Source organism: Rhipicephalus microplus, chromosome X, assembly GCF_043290135.1.
Source record: "Rhipicephalus microplus isolate Deutch F79 chromosome X, USDA_Rmic, whole genome shotgun sequence".
NCBI lineage: Eukaryota > Metazoa > Arthropoda > Arachnida > Ixodida > Ixodidae > Rhipicephalus > Rhipicephalus microplus.
In genome coordinates, this window is record NC_134710.1 from 238946966 (window position 1) to 238971389 (window position 24424).

The 24424-nt window shown below is 45.5% G+C and overlaps 1 protein-coding gene across 4 annotated transcripts in view; it reads right to left on the reverse strand.

The window, feature by feature from the left end:
• Positions 1-648: 648 nt before the first annotated feature.
• Positions 649-24424, reverse strand: part of LOC142776025 (uncharacterized) — a 61333-nt gene continuing 37557 nt past the window's right edge. For 2 of the 4 annotated variants that reach the window (XR_012887242.1, XM_075878841.1), the window contains exons 3-4: positions 2171-2235; positions 1093-1270 (exon numbers count right to left, since the gene is read on the reverse strand). Coding sequence is in view for 1 of the 4 variants with exons in the window: in XM_075878841.1 (XP_075734956.1) it covers positions 1201-1270; positions 2171-2235 (135 nt within the window). In the remaining 3 variants the exon portion in view is untranslated. Of the gene's footprint in view, positions 1271-2170; positions 2236-5573; positions 11259-24424 lie in introns of those variants that run through there. The other 2 variants (XR_012887241.1, XM_075878843.1) reach the window with 2 other exon arrangements.

A 24424-nucleotide genomic window follows, 5' to 3' on the forward strand; every position in this document is an offset into this window, starting at 1 on the left:
CGCATCCCATGCACAGGGTAGCCAGCTTCTCTGAAAACTGGCTAAGCTTTCTGTCCTTCCTTTTCTGTTATTCTTATCCTTTAGAGTTGAAAAATGAAATGTAGCTCCCATTTTCTAGACTTGTCGCTATCATAAAAAGTTCATTCTTCACATAAAAAGATCGGTACGTCAGTCGGGTCCCAACCATTTCAAACTTTCGCAGCCTTGAAAGGCGGCCTGGGGACTCAAGTACATCACCATGTGCGAGCACACGTTCACGAAATTTAATAAAAAAAACACATGCATTGGTTGCTGCGATTCGTTTAAAAGCTCACGTAACCTCGCAGACGTTGCTCATATATGGCTTCAGTCGTGGAAGATATGTGTTATTTTCCCCTGCTGACAGACATTGCGGATTTGACGGCGACAAAATGAAAGCTGCGTGGTATTAAATTACTCAGAGCACGATCGTGCGTATGATCACTTCTCCGCTGCGACGGGTGGAAGCTAGCGCTGTTACAAGTGTCGCCATGAGACTTTGTAAACTTCGCCGATTCTATTGTTTCTTCAACTCATTTTTGTTGCATTGTTTAGTGCGCGACAATTAAAATTTTTATCTGTCACTGTTTTGGAATCCGATGAGCTGTGCAGTACTCCAGAAAAAAATCATTCAAGAACTTGTCATATTTTATTAGGAACGCTTTACTCTATATACAGGACACTTCTAGGTCTTCAATAAAATATCTGCGTGGGAAAACAGCCCCTCAACGGGTGAATCGTAGAAGCCGTAATACCCTTTTTTGTAGAACGGTTTATACGTGCCAACAAAGTCTAAGAATACAACACGTGCGATTTCCGCCTTGAAACTGTCCGCTTACGGAGTGCGGGCCTGATAGACAAAATCCTGCGGTTTACAAAAAAGTGCTGACCATTTCGCTGATATTATCTTGGTACGTTAATGTTATCGATTTATAGACATCCCACCCATAATGAAAACTAAAAATACACCCTCCGAACGTGTACACGTGTTTATTCCTGTCAGATGATTTAATTACAAGGTACCTATTGCGAAATGATATACAGTAATTTTAGAGAAACTGTATCTGCCATCAATACGGACAAAAAAAGGGCTCAAAACTTTATTGCAGCCATTTTAACTGTATGTAGAAACCGTAATACTGGTGTCAGTGAAGTGTTGCCTGTCTTACACAAGACGAGCATTTATGTCCGCTTATTCTTTGCGCTACCTTCCGCATACACCCAAGCTAGTATTTTGGTGGGTCCGTGCCTCCTGAAAGCAAGAGTCACAAAAACAAAATAAGCAAGGGAACGAGAGAACGAAGAAAACGAAATCGACAATACAGGTCTGTTTCAATATATTTGTACATATTGCTAGTATAGGTAGTGCCTATCTCTTAATGAAAATTTATCAACTATGACATAATAAAATATAACACTCACGGTATCTCTAGAAAATACCAACGTGACACGTACTTCCACGTGGATCTCCACAGTACTTTTCATATGTTAAATTATGCAGGCTCTCTGGATCTCCCTTAGACAATAGTAAGTTCTGTAAGCTTGATAGCGAGCTTACAAGGCGATTAGCACAACAATAAACGCTTCGCAAGTGCTGACACACCATTGCTATCATAAACGAAGGCAGCAGGAATTATGACCTTGACCTCGTCCGATTTCCGACAAAGAATGCAGGCCCAGGCTTCAGTCTACTTCATAGCTAAAGTTATGTGAAATGCTTTTTGTCAGTTTTAGTGGCGAAAATTTATTGCATAAATAAGTAAGTAGAAGCTTCAATAGCGGAAGTTTAATGCGTTGAAAGCTGAGTAGTTAGCTTATTAGCTCAAAACAACAGTGGTTACGTTGACATGTAAAGAGTCCACTTATGTGCCAAATAAAATAGGAACAAGATAAAAATAAGAAAGCAGACCAGATGTTACAGTTCTATACAGGTAATCTGATAATTTGCTTGTCGCAAAATCATGTCAGATGTAACACAAACCATTTCTTAACATGTGTCTGCTGCTTTTGTTCTCGCCAGCAGTACCTTTTTCCATTGCATTCTCAACTTGGAGAGTATGTGAAGCTCACAGCGACACATTTCAATGCTTTTCACATAGCCTGTACCCGATGTAAACAAGTTTTACGGTGTACGGCATGAGTGTCCACATACCAATGTGTGCTGTGGTTAAGGATTCCACGGTCTAGATGTAGCGCTTCTTCCACCGTGAATTTGATCTGCGCAAAGATAATTTGGGATTGTGGATAATAAATATGATAGAAACAGAAACACAAAAACGGTTTGGCATGCCTTATACAAGCTAAGAAGACTGTCAGACAAGAGAAACAATGCTTTGCAGAAAATAGTAATTGAAAATGGTAGGCTGTCCGCGCAGAGCTAATAGCACTTTTTTTCAAGATTTAGATCCAAGCGCTACTTGCATTAATGCAGTACCACAAAATTGGTAGATAATGTGGTACTTAATACACAGACTATTTACTCGTCAGTTTTCTCATATTCGTTGAATATGTTAACCTATCTAGTCTGACTGGAGTTCGTCCACCACACCCTCTTTTATTACACTACTTGTTGCTTCTGTAATACAATATGGTTAACCTATTTGATTTGTGTGAAGTTTTCCGCCAAGAGTTCTTTCATAGACACTTCATGCGGCTCCTGTTATATATAAACATATTAAAAACTGCAATTAGTGTGAGTGTGGTATTGCTGTGCAGGACGTCGAGTGATGAGAGGCAGAATCTCCTAAATAATTTTGTTGCCGATTACTGATGCACGGAATCTAAAATATTGGGCGATTCTGGCCCGTAAGGTACACTCTAAAAAAACGCAGTGCTACTTATTAACTTGGAGGTAGTAAATTGTTGTGACAACATTGACTACATAAGTAGTAACTGTAGGTAGTAGACCACAGGCATTTACTACCTCTGGTTGATTTTGAGGTAGTAAACGTATGTACCTCAGTTAGTATGTAGCACTGCTTTTTTTTAAAGAGTGTAGTTGTGAATGGTGTCTGGCAGTACAAAGTGGTGCTTATAAATCATACGACCACCTGCAAAAAAAAAGCAAGAAAGAAACAAGTTCTGCCTTTTAACATTCTGTACACTAAAGATGATATGCCGTGGTGTACGTAAATGACCCACTGCTTCTCTCTGGCTGCGAAGGATAATGCCCCTGTCACACGTGACAACTTAGTGCTCTTTGAGCGAGTGCAATTACGCTCACAAACTATAAATTTGGGTGTGCGCTGCTACACTAGAAAGCGAAGTGCACCTTGCAAATGGTAACAGTGGCAATTGGCGGATTTGTAGCGCAACATATATTTGTTATTTTGCGCCCGTGTCTCATTGTCGGACTTCATTGCCTTCGTGGAAATAGCACCAGTTACACCGATGGCACATGGCAGTGCAAATGACTTGAGAACAACTCACCTACACATGTGAAAATAAACTGTGCAAGGAAGTAAACAACGCCATGGACGCAGCCATTCCACGGCATGTGCTGCCACAACCCCCTAGCAGAGGTGGCCAAAACTGCTCGATGACGTGAGTAGCGAGGTTTTTAGATGCGAACACGATGCGAAGCAGCTTTTTCACTAACAAGCCTGTGTAACGCTTTCTCTCCCTCCACACCACTTCCCTCACAGCAGCTGTTAGAGCGGTGCCAAGTAGGTCACGCCCTCCTAGCAGTGCACGGTGACGTCTCTCTCATTCGCCTGCCGTGCGCTCGGCCCTGAACAGCTCTCTCTCTCTTCACTCTCTCCACCACTCGCAATGCTCGAGCCCACTCCTCACGTGGGCATAATCTCATCCATGCCACCTCTCTCCATCTGTCGGCAAGAAGAAGCCGCGAGCCGGCGGGTGCGCGTGTTGCGCGCGCCTCGAGAATTTTGAGGCACCGACAATGTGGACAGCGCGCTGTTGGCCGTGCGATCGCGCCAGCGAGCGGGACGGAACGCCTTCGAGGCATGCTTCTTGATTGTGTGCGCTTACCTTTCACGGCTGTCGCCGCAGTGGGGAGGGTTAGCGAAGCCGATGGCGTTCGCGAATGGTGACGTCACACCGACGAGGTGCGAGCCAGGGAAGCCGATCGCATGCGTCGGCTGTGGAAGACCAGCGACACCAACGAGGTTCGAGTCAAGAACACCGATCACGTTCGGAAATACAGTCGGCGCGCGGGTAACACCGACGAGACACGAGCCAAGGAAGCCGAGTGCAAGCGTCCTCAACGCGTCCCGCCTCCCACGTCTTTTTGTTTCAAAGAAACGTTTACTCGAGTAAACGCTACACCAAATTTTGCTTCAAACCGTTCTTCCAGCACACGCATCGACGCCCGTTTCAACCGGGTCCACGCCGTGTGCACCACTGCTGCTTCGCATCCCTTCATGGTACCCTTCGGGGAGATGATGCATAGTTTTTTTGTTGTATTATGACTTGTTTTGATACATAGCAGCATTCCTAATAACGGAAACAATGCTTCATTTTTACTATGAGAGCCGCTTTAGGCAACAGCGTATTTCTACGCAACCCTCTGCAATGGAGGCTGCACACTTCGTCGCAGCGAAGGGAGTTTAGTGTCGCTGCAAAGTACACTTGCCAGCAAGTGTACTTTGCAGCGACACTAAACTTTCTCGTGTAACAGCATACAAATGACACTCGCGGAGAAGTGCACGCGTTCAAAGTGCGCTCAAGTTACCACGTGTGACAGGCGTATAAGTTAGTGCGTAACATGAGCCATTGAATAGCAGCGTGATCTCTAGGAAATTTCAGATGTGTAATTGATGCCGCTGTTTAATAACAGGCTTGTTTTGGGGTCCGGATTCACTGCTGGCACAGTAGTTATTCGTTTATTCACTCGTAAAGAGAAGAAAAATAAAGACGAAATAAAGTTTTCGGCGTATTGATTTGTTTGTTTGAAAACGGCACTCACTACATTAAGCACTGGAAAAAAATGTTAGAAAGCTCTTGATTGACTTTTCTACAGTGTCATTTCTTATAATTATATATATATATATATATCTATATCTATATATATATATATATATATATATATATATATATATATATATATATATATATATGTATATATATATATATATATATATATATATGTGTGTGTGTGTGTGTGTGTGTGGTGTGTGTGTGTGTGCGTGTGTGTGCGTGCGTGCGTGCGTGCGTGTGTGTGTGTGTGTGTGTGTGTGTGTGTGTGTGTGTGTGTGTGTGTGTGTGTGTGTGTGTGTGTGTGTGTGTGTGTGTGTGTGTGTGTGTGTGGTATATAGACCTTAATAAGTCTCTCTTCCTATGTCTAAGTGGGTAACCATGAGAAATGTATAAACAAATGCATTGGAACAGTTAGTGCGCCGTGAACCAAGAAAGAAAGAGGCGTGCCGTTCATTAAAGTATACTGTCACTGGTCCTGTTAGAGAGGCAATTGCTGAGCTAATTCTGAAGGCCGACGTATCAGCCCCCCCAAAATGCACCATGAAATTTAGACTTGGTCCTACTTGGCACGGCGGCGAACGCCGGCTGCGGTCCAAAGAATAAGTCAGAGCCCAGAGTTGATAACAAAACGAAAATTTATTCTCAAATACGTCTTAACCAATACCACACAAGCATGTACACTCGGCAATAATCAAAATACAATACCTCACCAATCACAAGGTACTCAAACCACGGGCTATTCAACGCAGCCACATACGCTCAAATCAACGGCACAAACAACACGCGCTACAATGCAATCTCATGCATGAGCCTACGAAGACACTCATAGACTAAAATGTTCGTCAAAAAAATTGGGTCCAAAGTTCTTGCAATAAAAATTGAATGTTTCTCTCCAAGGAAACACTCACTCGAAGTCCAGCGCTGTTGTCATTCCGCTGCTTCCAAAGTTTCTCTTCCAGGAATCTTCCCCTCGTCAAATGTCCACACTCCGATAAGAAAACTTCTTCATCGGTAACACTTCGGCCACTCACGCGCTCCGATTGCAGAACGCGTGTTCGCCCACCAGCGGTAAACACAGACTCTTCCCCTGCTTGTAATACAAGCCTTCCCCCTCAGGTGGAAAATCTCTTGATCTCATCTGCCTTGTCACTGTAGAACCAGCAGTTCGCCTGACTCACGGCGGAAAACTTTCTTCATCTCCAGCCCTACGCACACTGGTGCGAACCCTCTTCATCTTTTGCTCGCCACCATTCGCTGCTCACTTAATACGTCACCCTGGGTTCTGGAAGCTTTGTCGGCTCGGCGATGGATGCGAGGAGGTTGGTCAGCGTAGCACGGAGCACTCAAGCAGGAGGGGTGGCGCCCCTGAGGAGTCGTTTGATACTTGTTTTCTATTTTACGCTGGCGTCTACCGCAACTATCTGGTGCCTCAATTTCACGTAACGGTTAGAATGCGGAGGCGCGCGCTTTGTTGAGCGCTCGTTTTTTACTTATACTCGGTTTGTTTCGGACATGGTCAAACGAGGTTTAAAATGCCATGTTTAAATGATTTCGCACGGAATTGGGCTGTTATATGCGACAGAAATTGAGGCGATGTCATCGGATTCTTCATAATGTGCATATACTGTGTTTTTTGTGGCATATTTCCTCATTCATATCCGTACATTTTCATTCATGTTGTATTGCGCCGACATACACAATGTCCCCACTTCTGCCATTTACTTCGTTGTTGCAATGAAATTCGTAGAAGTAAGTCATCTTCAATAATGTGGCCTTTACTGTGAACAGAGGGCCCGACTATTATGCTTCTCTAGACCTCTAATTTGTCTTTGTAACGTTATTGCAGCAAACTACGCTCGCGATTTTATCCAACGAAATGGACAGCAGCCTTCCACGTGTTCACATTAATATCAGCTTGCGGAACATCTCGGACATTCCCGTTTTGCACTTAACCATTCGATCCATAGCGAAGCGGAGAGTCCGAAAGCAAATGTGTATTCATGACACATACGCAGCACGCGCTGTGGTTGAGCACGAGGACACTGAAGATTTAATAGCAATAAAAAAGAAACTAGGGGAGGGGGGATTGAACACTCCACGAAGGAAGTGGTCGCCGGCGCCCATACCGTGGCAGCTAGTGTATACACTATACTACGTGCGGCTCGTCCGACCAGGATACATTATTAACGCAGAGGCACTTCCCGTTTCAGAGGGCGCCCTTTTCTGGCCATTGCGAACTCCGGAAGGGTGGGCAAAACGCTAAGAACAATCCTGGTATGATTGATCGCCTCGAACTCACGCAAGCCTCGTCGATAACCAGGCCACGAAAGCCGGTGAGTGCTGGAGAGAACGGCGTCCAGCCAAAGCGGAGAACATGAAACAAACACAAAAATACACCGACCGTTAAAGGGGCAGACGGCCGAAAAGAAACGAGGTGCGCGTTTCACGGCGGTTTGTCTTCGCCGAGGTTTGTAATTTAAACGTGCCGTGACAGCTCGCATGGATGGTCGGCCGTACCGGCGAGCACGATCTGAGCGGTAACATTTTCATTCCGCCTGTTCTTCTCGCCTTCCCATTTCTTCTCTCTCGGTTTCTCTTGCTTCGATATGTTTCCCCTGTCTTATCCATTGTAGCTTTTTGGCTACAAAAGCTCCTGACCTTTTATCTTGTGGTTTATCTACCACGTAATCATGGTTGTCTTTGTTTCGCTTTTTTTTTTTCGCCGCTTACCTCGCGTTTTTTGAAGTGAACGCAGAAGGTGGCTTAAGTACATCTAGAATGACGCCAGCGAGGCCACGCAAGGACGCTCAATGCTTCTGCGAATGTGTGGAGAACTTGTGGACGCAGGTCTGGCATACTTCATGATAAAGCCTCGAAAAACGGCTATTTCACGAAGTTGCGCCGTCTTAGCGCCAGAGAGTCGTCGTGACAAGGATGGGTTCGTAGGCTGTGGATCTAAGACATCATCCACTGGTGCCTATACTTGAAGGCAGCATTGCAGGTCATTGCGCGGCAGAGTTAGAAGACTTTGACCACATGCACTTGGAAGGGGGAGGGGGCTGGCACTTCTCTCAGCCATGGCAGTCATGACAAGGAGTTCTCGGTTGGTGGCCCTGTACTACGAAGGAAAAACGTGATAAATTGATTCCTAGATTGTTTGTCTAGTGCTATTGCCATTTGTCTCTCCCGTCTGGATAATTTGTTCTTTGGTGTTGCAGATATGTAGCGTAGATATAAGTCAATCTCACTGATGTATTTTGTGAGGCTTATTTTGATTTTTAACGCGAAAATGTTTTATGCCGGGGTTGACCATGGTTCCGTGACGTATTTCCTTCACGTATATAATGTTGCGAAATATGTACCAACAAATTACAAGAACGAGAAAAAAAACGAGAAGAAAAAGTTACGCAGCAGGGTGTTCAACCATCGGCTTTGCAATTCTGAGCGCGCGACGCCAGCCAATATACCACAGAGCGACAGTTCTCTAACATGTTAATGGCGAGCCATTTATATTCACCATGTACCGCATTTGGTGCTTACAGCTCGGAAAATTCAGCGCGTTTTAACAATCAGTAGCGAGATGGCACGACGAGCTCGTGTTGGGCGTTCGCGCTCCACACGCCTGAACACACGCACCCGCTGCAGCACGTGGCTTTCTTGACGCGCCTCCGCACCCTCTTCCGAAGAGAGAGGGCGAGCAGCTTCGCGTCCTTACTCTTCGTAAAGAGAGGGCGTCACGCCCAAAAGTAACGCGCTTACACGCTGCAACGACTTTGTGTGGGCAGGCCTTTAAGGTCGTCGAGCCGCGCCATCCCCACCCGTCGCTCTGCGCGCGCGCCTCCACATGGCGTGGTCAAAGTGCGTACAGATGTTCTCTAGCGTGGTGGCTCACTCGCGAGTGCGCGTAGCTCGGGATTCGGGTGCTTTGTACAACTTGTACTTACACCGTGTAAGTTTGCTTTGAAATTACAGTATTTCGCACCAAAGTCAACTTACTCGCTGCCGCAGCCGCGTTTACGAAAGACACCAACTGCTTACACGCGAAGTGAGCATTGTGACAGTTGTTTGTCCGCGCTTCTTCTGTGCATGCTCATTTCGCGTGGGCTTTTGCGCAAGGGGTGCGCTGCAAGCTTCGAACTGCTTGCCGTTTTTCGTGTGACGTTGTGATTTGTTACAGCAGCATTCGAATGCTTGCTCAACTGCCTCTTCGAGGACATGTTTCACTTTCATGTTATACCGATGCCTAAAAAGACGTTTTTTCTCTCTCTTTCTCTCTTTCTTGACCATAGTATACTTATGCTGCAGTACTGAACTCGAAGGCACTTGATTATGAAGGCATAACGCCATACAAAAATTTTTTTTCGGTATTTTCGTAAACGTAGGACCTCCTGAGATATTACATTTAAAATGCGCGTTCGTAACAACGCCTTCAAAAGGGCTACCAATGTAGCAAGATGTCGAAAAACAGCCCTGTTTAAGTTTTGTAGTCAACAATAAGTATAGGAGCTGCTGCGAACTCTGTAAATCTTCACAATGTAGCTGATTCCTTGAAGCTTTTGACTCAGAAACCATCGCGAATAGAGCAGTTAAACAGGGCGCATAGAAAGGAACAAAGACAACGAGGAACAGAGAGGACCAGAGAGCGCATGCTTGTGTTGTCTGTTCCTTCCTGTATGTTCTGTTCAGCTGTGCTATCAGGATGGTTTCTATGTCAAAGCACCTATACTCGCCCAACATTCCACTTTTTTAATTAGTCCTTTACATTGGTCGTAGCAGGTCAGTTCGCATTCGAAGCGCTGGTCAAAATCCATTGGCTCCGCGAGCGCAAGTTCCGTGAACGTTACACCTTTGTTTGATCTATGCCAATTGTTTCATTGAAAACTGAGGGCAAGAAGACATTGCAACGAAGCTCTTCTTACGCAGGAATATTTTAAAGGTGAAGATTATCGCTGACTGAACGCGTACCTAAACTAAGCGTTCCTCCAATCAATGCTGAGGAAATGCGCGCGCTTTTCCGCAAGAAATTCGCTGCATGGCTTTTATGAACCCGATCCGACCGCAGTGAATGTAAATAAGTGCTTTCCGCCCATGCATGCGCCAACCACAGTGGAGTATTTTCGATGGGTCCACTCGAAAGGACCACCGCGGAACGAAAATCAGGCGTTCGCAATGCTTTCAGTGCACCGCATTAATCGCGCCGTCCTTTCCAAGGAGAAGGCGTCGGGAATGAATAATCGAGGTGCGTGCGCGAAGAGGGGTTTCTGGGCGAGGCCTCCGCTGTGCGTTGTAGCGCGTGCTGCGAATATCTCCTCGTTCGATGTTGTCCACACATCCATGGTGGCGGCACCCACGGGTGGTGAGGGGCGAAGAAATGCTATCCCCTCGCGCGCTATAAATCTTCTCTGGATCCGGATCAGTGGGGACGATCGGCCATTTTCCTCTTTATGGCGCAGTCATTAACCACCGCCGTTGGGTGAGCTGCGTGCGAGCCATCGGAGCCCTCCGGCATGTGAAGGTTAATTGGATTAATAAATTTCCACTGAAAACGGCCGGCTATCCCAATCGCCGCGCGCCGCCCCGTCTTGAGCGCTGTAGCTGCCTCGAGCGTGCTCCGGCATCGATGCCCCCTTAGCACCACGCGGACGGACACGCGCGAGAAAAAGAAAGATTTTAAGCTAGAGAATGCGATTGAAGAAAACGTTGCTGCGGCGGAGGTGCAGGCAACACGTAACTGAGGCCAGCATCGGAAACAGTGTGTGAGCTCGCGCGGAGTCCCCGCGTTTCACGGTGCTCTTCGCGGCGTCGACACACGGGGACTCCATACTCGGGTGGATTGCGATCGCTGCATGAGCCTTTGGATTTATGGGAGATCTTTTCGCGGCGGTTGTAATGAATCGTGGACGCCTGTTGCCTCGGCGTTTATGGGCGCCGTGAACGGAATTTGTAGGCTTCGCGGGTGCACGGGCGGCAACAGGTCAGACTTGGCTCCCTCCTCTACTCTCTCTCACCATTTCTCGCTTCATCGTGCAGTCTTCCCGGGCTATGCCCCTCTTCCACTTCTCACGAAGGAGCACTACGTGGCGCGGAGTGGGGCATCTCGCATTCGCACATGGCATAAGTGGCGGCTTTCAGACTGTATACGCCCGCAGAATCGCAAGAGCTTAAAGGTGAAAACGCTGAAGAAGCCGCACCATGCACTACGTTATGCCCCTATGAATGCCTCGGTGGGTCCTGTAAGGACTGTTCGATGTTGTAGGTGGTCCACACGCGTGTGTCGCACTCTCAGGATCCGCGAAAACAGGCTGCAAAAAAAAATCAAGACAAAAATATTTAAAAAGGTTACTTTCATAGCACAGTGCATCTCTGTTTCTGACAATGTGCCAACAAGCCACAATTAAGGCTCTGTTACACCATCCCGAAACTCGAAAAATATGGGAAAAAAGACACTGCTGATAATTGTTTAATTGTAGGTAATTACAACCTGAGAGAAAAATGCAACAGAAAAATGGCAGGACAAGCGACTCCCGCGATCCAGCTGTCACACTTTTCGCATGTGCGCTTTTGTGTGGGTAGAACATGCTTCAATGACCCGTTGAAAACGCTTTCAAGGCCGCTTCTGCATAGTTTTTCTAGTAAGTATTCGCGTTATATAGTTGTGGTAGAAACCTTCTTACCCATTTAGAGCGTCGTGGAATGCGCATTCATTGCTACTGTGGTTTGAGCATAAGTACTGCTCTAACACCCTTTTCTTAGGATGGCCACCCGCCTATTCACAATATTAAAAAAAAAATGCACACGTCATACACCAAGCCCTCAACTCCGTAGTATACTCGAAAAAATCGTCAATAAATAAAACTCCTCCTGCCCCCCAAGAATAATCGTCATTCGCTTTTCCTTTCTTGAGAACGCAGCGCTGGCCTCTTTCCTGTCAAGACTGCTATCTCACGCAGATAACGCGCCCGTCATTCGTGACCTGAAAGTACCAGGCGCGGGGTGATAATGCAAGGAAAGGTACACTAGATGACCAGTATTGTAACTAGGCTACCTAGCAGTCTTGGCAGCCTTGCTACGGCCGCGAAGTCCATAGCGAACTCCTTGCAGGCGCCCAATTATGCATGTCACGTGGAGCGAACGAAGCCACATACCTCCGTTCCGTGTGCGGCCGCGCAGAATAACGCCGCGCGAGCCGCGGCCGCTTTGCGCTCATGGTCTTGGGGCTTTCCGGCTCTCCGTTCTGCACACACGCACGCACGTGTGAGAGCGATAATTAATGCCCTGGGCTGTTTTTCTCCGCGTCGAGGGGATGAAAAAAAGATATAACGAAATCATTTAAGCAACGCACGCGGTTTCCTATCCTGCTGTCATGTGCAATAGTTAGAGGGCGTGCTAGCTCCGCGTCTGTGTGTGCGCCTCCGACTCTGTTCACATACTCAGGGCGCGGAGGCGTTGGATTGGTTTCAACTTTGGCGGCGCACGGGAACAGATAAGGGAGTGTCAGGGGAGTAATTTATACTGACATGTCATGAATTCATGTTGGCAGCCTTATCGCTGACCTGGCTACGCGGCCCAGGTACTCATAACGGCAGTTTTCCCCTTCTTGCCCCATCTAGAACCCTTCTTTCGACTTCGAATTTCGCAGCCAGCCGACTGTATATCATATAGATTCTCCTTCCTCGACAAAATAAATAAAGATGTGACGCGCCACAGAATGTGCGAAGAATACCTGCCGCAGTCGGTGTTGTGCTATGAGACTCCAATTATCAGCTACTCCTTGTTGACTTGCAATTATGTTGGCTTGTAGATAAACGGGAGAGGAGATCTTTCGTACCTCTTTAAGTGTCACGGTCTCGGTGTGATTCCCAGCACTAAATCTTGTCGATAGTATGGTCGCCTTATCAAATGTTAATTGAGCGAGCTTCCAGGTGAAATCTGAAGAGTCATCTTGGCGGCAGCCACACACACACACACACACACACACACACACACACACACACACACATTATATATATATATATATATATATATATATATATATATATATATATATATATATATATATATATATGGAAAAGAGGTGTATACTTACGGGCTCATTTTTTCGTGTTTTGACAAAATATTAATGGGATCTAACAGACAATTATGCCAAAGAAAGTATAAGGGAAGTTATTAGACTGAATTGTAATGTAAATGGGAAGAAAGAAAAGTGGGTGAAAAGATAACTTGCATACGAGGGACTACTGGTTAGCTACCAGCTCCTAATAGGTTCATGTGCTACGTGACGCCATACAAGCTCATAAAGAGTGTGCCACACTCGCCGCCATGGCTACAGATGGCGCTGACTGACACTCCCACGTTAAAATTCACTTATATACCCAATAAAGTGGCTAGGAGGATGGCTGCCGTGGTAGCTCAGTGGTAGAGCATCGAATGCGTTATTCGAAGGTCGCTGGTTTGGTTCCTGCCCGCGGCAAGTTATCTTTTGTCCCACTTTTCTTTCTTCACATTTACATTACGATTCAGTGTAATAACTTGCCCGATACTTTCCTTGACATTACTCTCTGTTATATCTCATATATATATATATATATATAATCCTGATGAAGGCCAGACTCTAGGCCGAAACGTCGAAATAAACCACGTTGTGACCGCTCACGGAGGATCTACTGGACTATATATATATATATATATATATGTATATATATATATATATATATATATATATATATATATATATATATATATATATATGTGTGTGTGTGTGTGTGTGTGTGTGTGTGTGTGAAAGTAGATGCGCTTTCACATAATAACCATTTATTCAGCCGACGTTACGACGGGAGCCCCGTCTTTTTCAAGGCATAATAATATTTACACATGTTCGGTGTCTTCTATATATATATACCAGACCAGCGCATGGTGTGTCAGGTCAGAGTTCGCAGGATTTGCCTCGCAAATGGTGCAGCTTTAGAACAAACTGGATCCTCCGCAACGTATTCACATACTTCATGTGGTAGTTTACTCTAATAGGGCCTCATCGGTAACCAAACGCCACTAATTACGTGATTGATTGAGTACAGCCACGGAGATGACCTTGCTTCTCTGAGCCAGCGGGAAACATAATCTAGAGGCTGCTGAATGCGGTGCGGCTGCTTTACTGTGAGACCATCTCCTTCATTGAAGAAATCGAATTGCCGGTTTCACTGGTTATATTATCCAGTCTTGCAGTAACAAGTACTACGAAGTGTCAAATTTAATGCCATTGCCTTTAATAACACTCTTAACTGCGCCAGTAGCACATGCATATGTATAAAGAGTGTACATATGTATATGCTTCTAACAAGACCAATTAATCATTTTTTTGTTTTTGTTTTTTGCTGTGTTGCTTTGGTGGGCTTTGCTTTCGGTAATACGTTGGTCGCCGCAGCTGATGCTACCACGTTTCGGCTAAAACCATGAATATGCTTAACTAGAAGTAATTCGTAGAAGCTGTTCATGAATAATTATGTACTTCAGTTCATATTGTCTAATTGCCTAAATTAAGTCGCCTGCGCTGAATTCGTCATCGAGATGACCTAAAGGCAGACTTGATTAAGACACAATGTCTCATTATTGCCGTAAAATCATATTCATTTGTCGTCAATAATCTTAACCGTGCATACAATTACGGGATACGTCTCCTGGGGTCCAGCTCGAGCTTTATAAGAATATATGTCTGCACTGGCAGTAAAGTTACAGTGAATCCACGCAGCTATGTTTCCCACCACGACAGCTCGGGTCACAGCTGGGATTGATAAATTAAACGCTCGTTCCGTTATTAGTATGCCACATTTTATTCCATTACGCACGCTTTAACAAGCGCTCACAATTATAGTATCTACATATGGTCTCACAGCAATGCAGACCATCTCTGCCTGAAGCCGTCAATGTGTGGTTGAGAGTACAGGGAAGAAATCATGAGTCCTAAGAACATCGATGTTTACCAAATACTTTGCCTTCGTCAACACAGCCGGTGCATCATGCTGGCGCTTCTTAATCGCCATACTATCTATGAATTTACTGCTTTTTGATGATAATGCATCTCACGTATATCTATGAATTGAGGGCGTATTTCTTGGCTCTGAGACCGTCTAGAACAGTACATGGGTTTAAATTTCCACGCAAAAACACGCAAACATGTCATTCGCATGTGCAATGGAACCGCGAAGGTGTTTTCACGTATCGTAAAGAGAAAAAAAAAACATTCTGTAGCTCCCGCGCATTGCGGTAATAGACTTCATGAGAATCGGTAGGATAATTTTGGGGGGTTTAACATCCCAAGCCCACTATGCGAGTCTGAGAGACGTCGTAGTGGAAGGCTCCGTTGATTTCGACCACCTGGGGTTGTTTAACGTGCGCCTAAATCTTAGTATACACCAGCTTCAAGCATTTTCGCCTCCTACGCCATGCCATGTCTATGCCCATTTTTTTAAAAAGCGAGGCTCCTGAAGATCGTTGTAAAAAAGTGGGGGACCCTTAAGCTTCGCCTTTAAGAGTTGAACGCGATAGAAAAATCCGACCTCTAGTGCGCCCTTCAACCGCTAAGTGAATACGTATTAATATATTTTGTTACACACACACGCACACACATGCACACGCGCGCAAGCGCGACTTATATCTTTAGTAATGGTAGAGGTTTTCGATGTATTTAACAGCACTTTATAATAACTTCATGAATACATTGTACAGTGATATAGTCACATGGTCCTGTGTTATGAATTGCGCGTAGGCGCGGCACTTGTGTTTGTATATAAATGGTCGAATTCTGTAGCTCGTCTTGCATTAGTTATCTGGCAATTGTTTGACTTGTTCTTCTGGAGACCACTTCCGGCCAACCGCAACATGCATCACCTTATGATCTGTGAAATGGCAACTGCAGCACTTCACTTTAATGCACTCGTGAGAATGATAAGCTAAATCTATGCAAGTGTTGTGGTTTGTTGAAATGACATTTCCTTGAAGGGGCATAAAAAATTTCACAATGCCTCACAGATGGCAGCACGTTATCTAGCGTTTGCTGTTTGCTTGATCAACGCCACTGGAAAAGCAAGATATGTTTTTCGCTAGATGGACATAGTTGTCTACTTTTAGAGCTGTTTGAAAGTTCCTGTGTGTTTTAGCGGCGATGGCTGCACTATCGCAGCCTTTTCGACGTAGTTTGACGGCCTCCCAAATGCGCCTAGAAATCGCCGAATGGGCTCGTTTTCGTCGTGACACCTGTCGAACAATATGCGTTAAGGAGACTTCTTCTACTACGTTGCATTTATGTAGCGTGTTTCCCGCCGCAGCTGTAAGTGACATCGTGGCTTTGTGGTAGGACACACTCTTGCCAAGCGAACGGGTTCGATCCTTAATGGGACTGAAAATTTCATTCTTTATTTCATTTGCTTCTTTCTCGATTTTTTCCTCACAGACGATTTTTGGCTCACAACCAACGGTGCCAACGCCGACGGCGGAATTTCTGCGATACGAGCTCTCTAACGCTATCGCGTTAAAACGTATGGTGTCCGCAAGAAACCCTCCGCGTAGTTGCTTATCACGTACAGTTGCTCATCACCCGTGCCCCCCGACGTATATTATACACTGTCCGCGGTGGTTGCGGCTTCCACCAGGGATGTCACAGCCAGCTTTGCACATTGGCTCTGGCGCTTGAGTTCGGACATCCTTGCATGGTCTGTGGCATGTGATGGTTCGACTCTAGTTTGTTTGCGCCTAGGAAGTGCCAAGCATAAGCCAAGAGCGCCACGTGATGCCGCTAAGATCAGCCATGATCAAGATTTTTCTTGGAGTAAACTTCTTCTCTCCTTGATTTCAGCTAACATGTCTTTAACACCCATTTGTTCCCTGACCCACTCTGCTCTCTTCTTTTCGCCTAATGTTATACGTGTCATTCTTTTTTACGCGTGTTAAATGCGTATTCTTCATTTCAAGTTGAACACTTTTCGTAAGGCTTTAGGTTTCTAATCGGTATGTGGGTTTACAGGTAAGATGCCTCTCTTATATACTTTTTTACTTGTAATGCCCTAGGTTTCTACAGCGTACGTAGGCATACAGGTAAGATGCCTCTGTTATATGCTTTTTTTTAGGAATAGTGGTAAACTGACATTGAATACTTGACAATACCTGCCAAATAGATTACACTTTTTTGTATTTATGTAGGCTGTTTAGACTATTACTTAATATCGACGCTAAGAAGAGACTCGGACCAGGCAATATACCTAACAGTACCTAAAAATATATGCTGAATGAATAGCCATGTGCCTGTACTAAGCTTTTAATAAATAATTATCGTCCTCCACAAAACTAGGAAATCGCGAAAATGATTCCAGTACATAGGTCATAACAGCCATAACAGCCATAACAGACTGAAATGAATTAGACCCATCAACAGCTAATACTCACTCACTAGACAGGTTCACTACGACAATCGAGGAAGTTTTACAAGCACAGCTCGGTTGAGTTGTGTTATTACCTGATTTATTTGTGAACAAAACTATTTTAGGCACGTTCTTTCTGTTACTATTCTTTCTGTTGGAATGATATTTGTGTTGTATAACCTATAGTTAAGCTATGTTTGCATTTATGTATTTTTAGCGCATTGTTGTACAACTTAGTGTAATTTATTTACTGTTTCTATGCATTCTGCTGCAAACCCGCCCCCCCCTCCTTTTTTTACGGCCTTAATTTCGTTTTGGATTGGTAGTATTCCTAAATAATTAATAAATAATAACTTTCATCTCACTGTTCGGTTCTGCGTCATACGTGCCTTATCTATCACTTACTTCCAGTGCCTCGCTTCATATCTCTAACCGCTGTTGTCTTCCGAGACTTTTGAACATGACTTTAGCTTTCAACAAATAATATAAGATCCAGCTTCTGGCTTTGTCTGTTTGATTAAGTACTTAATCTTTTCATTTTGTGCACAGAGTAATCAGCTTGTCAATGTCATCAACGAATCGCAGGTTATAAGTCAAGGTGTTCATTCTTCTGTTGCCACACCCGGTTTGTGCAAAACTCCAGTAAAGGCGCAGCGAACGACACTGGAGAGATCGTGTCTCCCTAACTTACGCAGTTTTTATCAGGATAATATTAATTCTACTATACGTGTTTGACGGGCAACATATACGTGCTTAATGATCAGCGGTTATCCTGCCTACGCGCCACATGCCCGGCCTATGTTCATTTCTTCTTCTTGATTTCAATTCTGATATCCTTAACCCCGGTTGGTTCCCTTATCCACTCTGCTCTCTTATTGTCTATTAGGCGTACACCTATCATTTTCCTTTCCATCGCTTGCTGCGTCGTCCTCAATTTAAGCTGAACCCTTTTTGCAAGCCTCCAGGTTTCTGCTCCACAGGTAAGTACCGGCAAGATGCAGCTGCTCTATACCGTCCTCTTGAGGGATAATGGCAATCTACCAGTCATGATTCCAGAGTGGTTGCCGAATGTGCTCAACCCCATATTTATTCTTCTATTTACTTCAATCTCGTGGTTCGGCTCCATGGATATCACCTGTCCTAAGTATACGTATATATTATTTTACAACTTCAAGTGCACTATTACCTATCTCGAAGCACTGTTCTCTTTCGAGGTTGTTGTACATTAGTTTCGTTCCCTGCAGATTAATTTTAAAACCTACCTTGCTGCTCTCCTTGTCTAATTCAGTAATAATGAGCTGCAATTCGTCCCCTGAGTCACTCAGCAATGTAATGTGATCGGTGAATCGCAGGTTACTATACTCTCTATCAACTCTTATCCCTAACTCTTCCCATTCTAGGCCTCTGAAAACCTCCTGTAAGAATATATATATATATATATATATATATATATATATATATATAACTGACTCGCATTACGAAGTTTGCGGGTATAAATTGGCAGCAGCAAGCACAGGACCGAGTTGACTGTCGGAACATGGGAGAGGCCTTTGTCCTGAAGTGGACGCCGTCAAGCTGATGCTGCTGCTGCTGCTGCTGCTGTTGATGATTATTATTATTATTATTATGATGATATACTTGCTGCAGTGGTTTCAAATACGGGGTACGATAGTGTAACGAAGGCGCTTGGGGAAACTGCCACTCATATACAAAATAGTTGTTTCATTCTTCAAAGAATAAATTGTTTCATCTTATACCGAGGCCCTAGTATATTTGTATATTATGTATATTTAATGAGTTCGCATCTACTCATCACCACACGGAGCTACAATCTACGCCCGCGAGCAAGCGCAACTGTAGTTACCTATAGGTTTAGAGTCACAGGTGTCCCACCATGGTGTAAAAAAAGTGGGTGTAAAAGTTGAATGTTGGGCGAGTTCGTACATTGGTTCAAAAGGACATGCACAGTGGTACGTGAAGCGATCGCGATCGGCCGCATGCAGAGTCTGTGGACGTAGACAACCTCGGACGGTGCCGAAGATGCCGAGGGCCATTTGTCATTCCTCAGCATCTGCAGCGTCAGCGGCGGCGCCGCGAAATCGGCGATCGCGCCATGTACACACGTCCGGCCTCCACATGCGCAGTCTGCGCGGCGTGCTCTCTGTCGCCTCCAAGTCCGCTCCGTTTCCTTTATGGGCCGGAGGCGTGTTCGATTACCCGCTGCGCAGGACCCTTCATTATGGCCGGCGTCACCCAGAGGCCAAATTGCAGTGCCCGCGCTGCGGTTCTCGAAAGCAGCGACCGATGGCGGCGGCGTAGCCTCAATGGCGACAGTCGTGCCCTCCCCGTGTTCTCGGCCCATGGTCGCCCAACTACTACCGTGCACCAGCATTTGCGCTGGATGCGTTCGCTCGGAGCCTCGGACGTTGCAAGAGCTTCATCTTCAAGCTATAAATTCGGCGAGCCGCACAATCCCAACATCTCTAGTGGCTACAGTGTGCGTATCTTCCTAGCGGAGTCGCATGGGGGCTACGTTCGGGGGCATTTTGTACAGCGATCGTGTGAAGAGTGCGCAAGCCGTTTCGACCAAGAAACGCAAGTACAGCTTTAAGTCTTAGCTCACCCAATTCCTACGGCCTTTTTTCCATTCTGCAACTGATTCACTCTGCTGAATGGAACTAAATGGCGCTAGCTGGAGGAAGAAGAGTCGTTACCACAACCACTCTCTCTCTCTCTGCGCGGTAAGATGTTCACTTCGTTATGTTTCCGCCTGCTGTCATTGTTATCATTACGCAGTCCCTTTTGCGTACTACCTCGAGAAGGCTGCCTCTATAGCCTCACCTTCGTGAATGGCCCTCGCTGCCCCTGCCACCACCGCTTTCCCCGTTGTAATGGAAGAAGGGTCCTCGTGGTTTCGGGACACACTCCGCCGGGTTCGTCCTGCCGGGTGGTTCCCAGCTACTTACTGCGTGTATGCGACGGCGCCCGCCGCCGGAATGGCCGTGCATGCGCTCCGCTTCGAATCATTCGGAATCATTAGAGCCGAAAGCCGCTATCGCTGGCGCAGATCAAGGAGTCATTTGGCTCGTAATCACGATAATAATGGCTCCATGGACGTGCGTTTTCTTTGAGGACCTCCACACTCGCCGAAAACAAAAATGAAAGCATTATCCACGCTTATCATCGCGAAGAAGAAATCGTGGTGTCGGCCGCTCTGCGCTCCGCAGCCTCGTGGTTCCTGCGTATCAAAAAGCGTGGCCGTAAAGGTGTGATGACGCGAGGAAGATTGGTCGGTGGCCGGCAAACTTGAGGACAGGAGCCCTTCGACAATCTACGAATGATGTTGCCGACAGCTCGTCTGGGGAAGCAGGAAAGCGCATTTGCCACCCCACCACCCACTGTATCGCTGAGTAACGTTTTCTGAAGAAAAGAAACAATATAAAAAGATAAAATTGTGCATAGTCAACATTCTTGCACGCTGCAGTGTAAACCTTTCATTCTGCTTTCTCAGTGTGCCGACTTGGCCTCCCGCACGAAAACCATGTCATAAGACACAATGCTTTGAAATATGTTAAGCGCTATATATACGAATGTTTACAACCGTTAATTTCATATTGTGGCCCTAGATGGGTTGCGCGTATAAGCAAATATATAGTTGTATTAGACAAGGAGCGACTACGAGAACCACAAACGCATCACACTGTTCACGAGTTTTGGGCACGTCCTTGACTACAATTTTCTGTTATTTGGCTATTTAAACAAGACTAACAACTACAGTCTTAACTTCAGGTAAGTAGTAGGTCGTGAGAATGACAACCAAATTGTGAATTTATTGGTACTCTGTTTTTCTCTGATAACGCTGCCATGCAGTTTTCATGGGGCATAGCTAGTAATGAAATCAGCAATCGTAGCTTGGGACTTTGAGTTTCATGTAGGGCTTTTTCTGTGCCGTGCACGTGCTATCATTCCCTTTTGCCTCCTTGTTTTACGCAAGAGGCAAAGTGCAGAAGATGATTCCCTCATTTTATGCATACGATAATAGGACAGTTGGCACGCCATGCATTTTATTTCTCACGAGGGATACACATTCAAATGTTTTTTATCTACGTGGTGGATCACACTACAAGTCCGGTAATCATGAATTGCGCATCAGAGCTGTACATGGTTGCGTATAGCTCTCACGTATACAATTCTTGCATGTGCGCATGTGTTCATTGAAACACACTGGTTCCATGGAGCAGTGGCAAAGACGTTATTCTCATTACACCATTAGTCATATAAAATAAAACAATGTAGAGAAAGTTTTTTTTTACTCCGAGCAGCATGTGAATCTGTCCATCTCAGAACACCTTCAGGGCTATCAAGTTCCACACAATGTCTTTGACTTCAGAAGTTCTAGAACATGCATGATTATTTGCAAAATTGTACAAAATTGTAAGTATAGCCCAGTATCTAGTCGGCTTCTAGTCGGCTTCCATATAACGCGTTCACAAACCCGCGATTATTTAGTGCCTCGCACACCTTTGCAGCGTGGCCGATGTGCGTCACGGTTACGCGTTTAGTACTTTCGTCGCGTTCACACAAAGCGGATCTGAGAGGATGCAGTATACGAGAACCCGCTGGGAACAAAACGAAAGTGCAGAGCGCGGATCACACGCTGATCGCGCGTAACCTGGCGCTTACGTGACGACTGCTGGGTCAGCGACGGTGCCTCGAGCTACTTGTTATGCAGGAAGGCGACCAGGGCCGAAAGGAACGCACGGACCCGCGTCCACGACGACTGTGGCGCGCATGCCGCGCACGCCACGCGAGGGCGAGGTTTAAATTTAGCGCCGCCGACGTCGTACTCACTCTTTTGGAGACTCGTCGCCCTGCCAGAGACCATTGCTGGCAGATTTGTCGGCTGTCTTCATATACCACGGCCGGGCTTCCCAGACATGCGCTGGCGTAGCCGGCACTGTGGATCATTTTTAGCGCGCGTGCTAGCGGTCCGTTCAACGAGCTCGTTATAGAGTCTTTTTTTTTTCTCCCCCTGTTTCGTGCTCTCGCTTTCTCGCATGCGAAGAAGTGACGGGATCGAACGAGGTGGCCTTTCGGACGGATATTTTTAGTTTCCCTGCCGCTTTCACCGGGGGATGAAATGTGAACCCTTTTTCCGGCTTCCATAGAGGTGGCGTCACCCTCTTCTTCAAGCTGTCCTGTGTCCCTCACACACTGACAAACGCCTCGTTCAAACCATCCTTCTCTCTTCACGCCTTTCGCGAAGACAATTTGTCCCTAACTTCTTGCTCCGACGTTTCTCGGGTCACATATTTCTCCGTCCGAAGTCGTGTAGCCGAGTCTCAGAAATTGAATGCTGCACGCTCAACCGACAACCATGAATGATGCGTGCTTTGTGGGGTGAACTGTCACCTGTCTTTTTTTTTTTCTGAGGTGCAAAAGACAGCTACGATTCGTATATTCTCAGCATGCCTGGAAACATTAAGATTGTGTTCGTGGCCTTTCCCAACTGGAAACGACTAGAAATATGGACAGACTAAATAGTTATCTGCAGATATCTTTCAAGGTCTGACAAAAGTAAAACGTTAGAGCGAATGAAACCTTGTTTCGTAGACCAAGCGGTTCACACCCGAAGGTGGGCAGCCACCTCGGTCAAGCAGTCGTGAGCTTTAGCCATGGTTTGAGCTGATATCCATGAATGTTTACCAGGTGTAGCTGGTTATAGCTAGGGATTTGTGCTTGTCAGCTGTGCCTTCCACTGGTCTTCTGTTAGCGATTAGATACGCGCTGCCTCTTGTACCTTCATGAACTCAGAGGTAGAGTGTGTTATTATTGAAAAAGTAACAAAATCTTGTAATTGATTACAGTGTGCACGTAGATTCGCATTAAAAAATTAAAAGTTTATATATAGACTGTGGTAAACGTTTTCGCCTTTGAAGACTGCATAGACGTCGTATGAAATAAATCACTTATCCAGGTAACAGAAGGCGTTCCTCTGTTTTGGAAAAATGTGTGGACTATTTACGGTAGCTCGATCAGAGCGAGACTAAAGTGTCCCAACACAAAGAAAGCCGTTTCTTTCTTCATTTTTGTCTTTCTTTTTTAGGGTCATTGTAGTTAACGATTATCAAATTAATTCATCCACCAGAGGCACTTGAGTGACAACTTTAAAGTGTACACACTTTATACTCTTAAAAAACTTCGTAAAGGTTACAGAATATTTATTAAATTTCGTGTACTTTAAAACCTTCATGGCCTCTATTTACTACACAGCAGCAGCTACTACAGCTAGTAAATACTGCAGCTACTGAACAGGGAAGCTTCCTTGCAGCGCCTTTAAGAAGGGATAACTGCTCAGCAAAATAACTTAAGAGGACTGAAATCTGGGCGAGTTGGTATTTCATAACTGCAAGAACTGCGCGAAAAGAAGGCAATAAACAGAGGAGGCACACACGTCCATTCCATATCTTCATGCCTTCTCCCACCGTATGAAAAAGATCAGAAACAGATTTGGTGTTAACGTGGTTTTTTTGTCCCGGAATGAGTTGGGCAGGTCTTCGCAGCACTGAATAAAAAAAATTGAAGGCAAACAAAAAAAAAAGTGCAGTGTAAGTGAAGGCCATCACCGGGAAATGTTAATCTAATGTGGAAAGGGTGAGGTGTATCTCATCTCCTTGTCGTGTGGCATGTGCTACATTCGGCAAACCGGGAGGTGTTTGAATAACTGACTCATGGATCACAGGGCGTCGCTGAAAGCCCATGTTTCGTCAAATCTGTGCCTACATTGCAGAGATTGCAAGTGTCACCCACTACTTTTCGAAACAAAGGTGTTGTTCCGGCGCCGAGATAGGACAGCGAGCGAAGTTGCTGAGGCTTTGTATATCATCAAGTATGGTGACACGTGTGTCGTGAGGCCTTCGGTCGCACTACACCAAATAGAGATCGATTATCTAACTGCCAACCTCTAATCTTTTACGCCCCCTTTTTTGCTATATATATTTGTCTTTCCTTCAATAAACTTTCAGTTGCTGGTCTGCGCTTGTGTGTGTGTGCCTTCT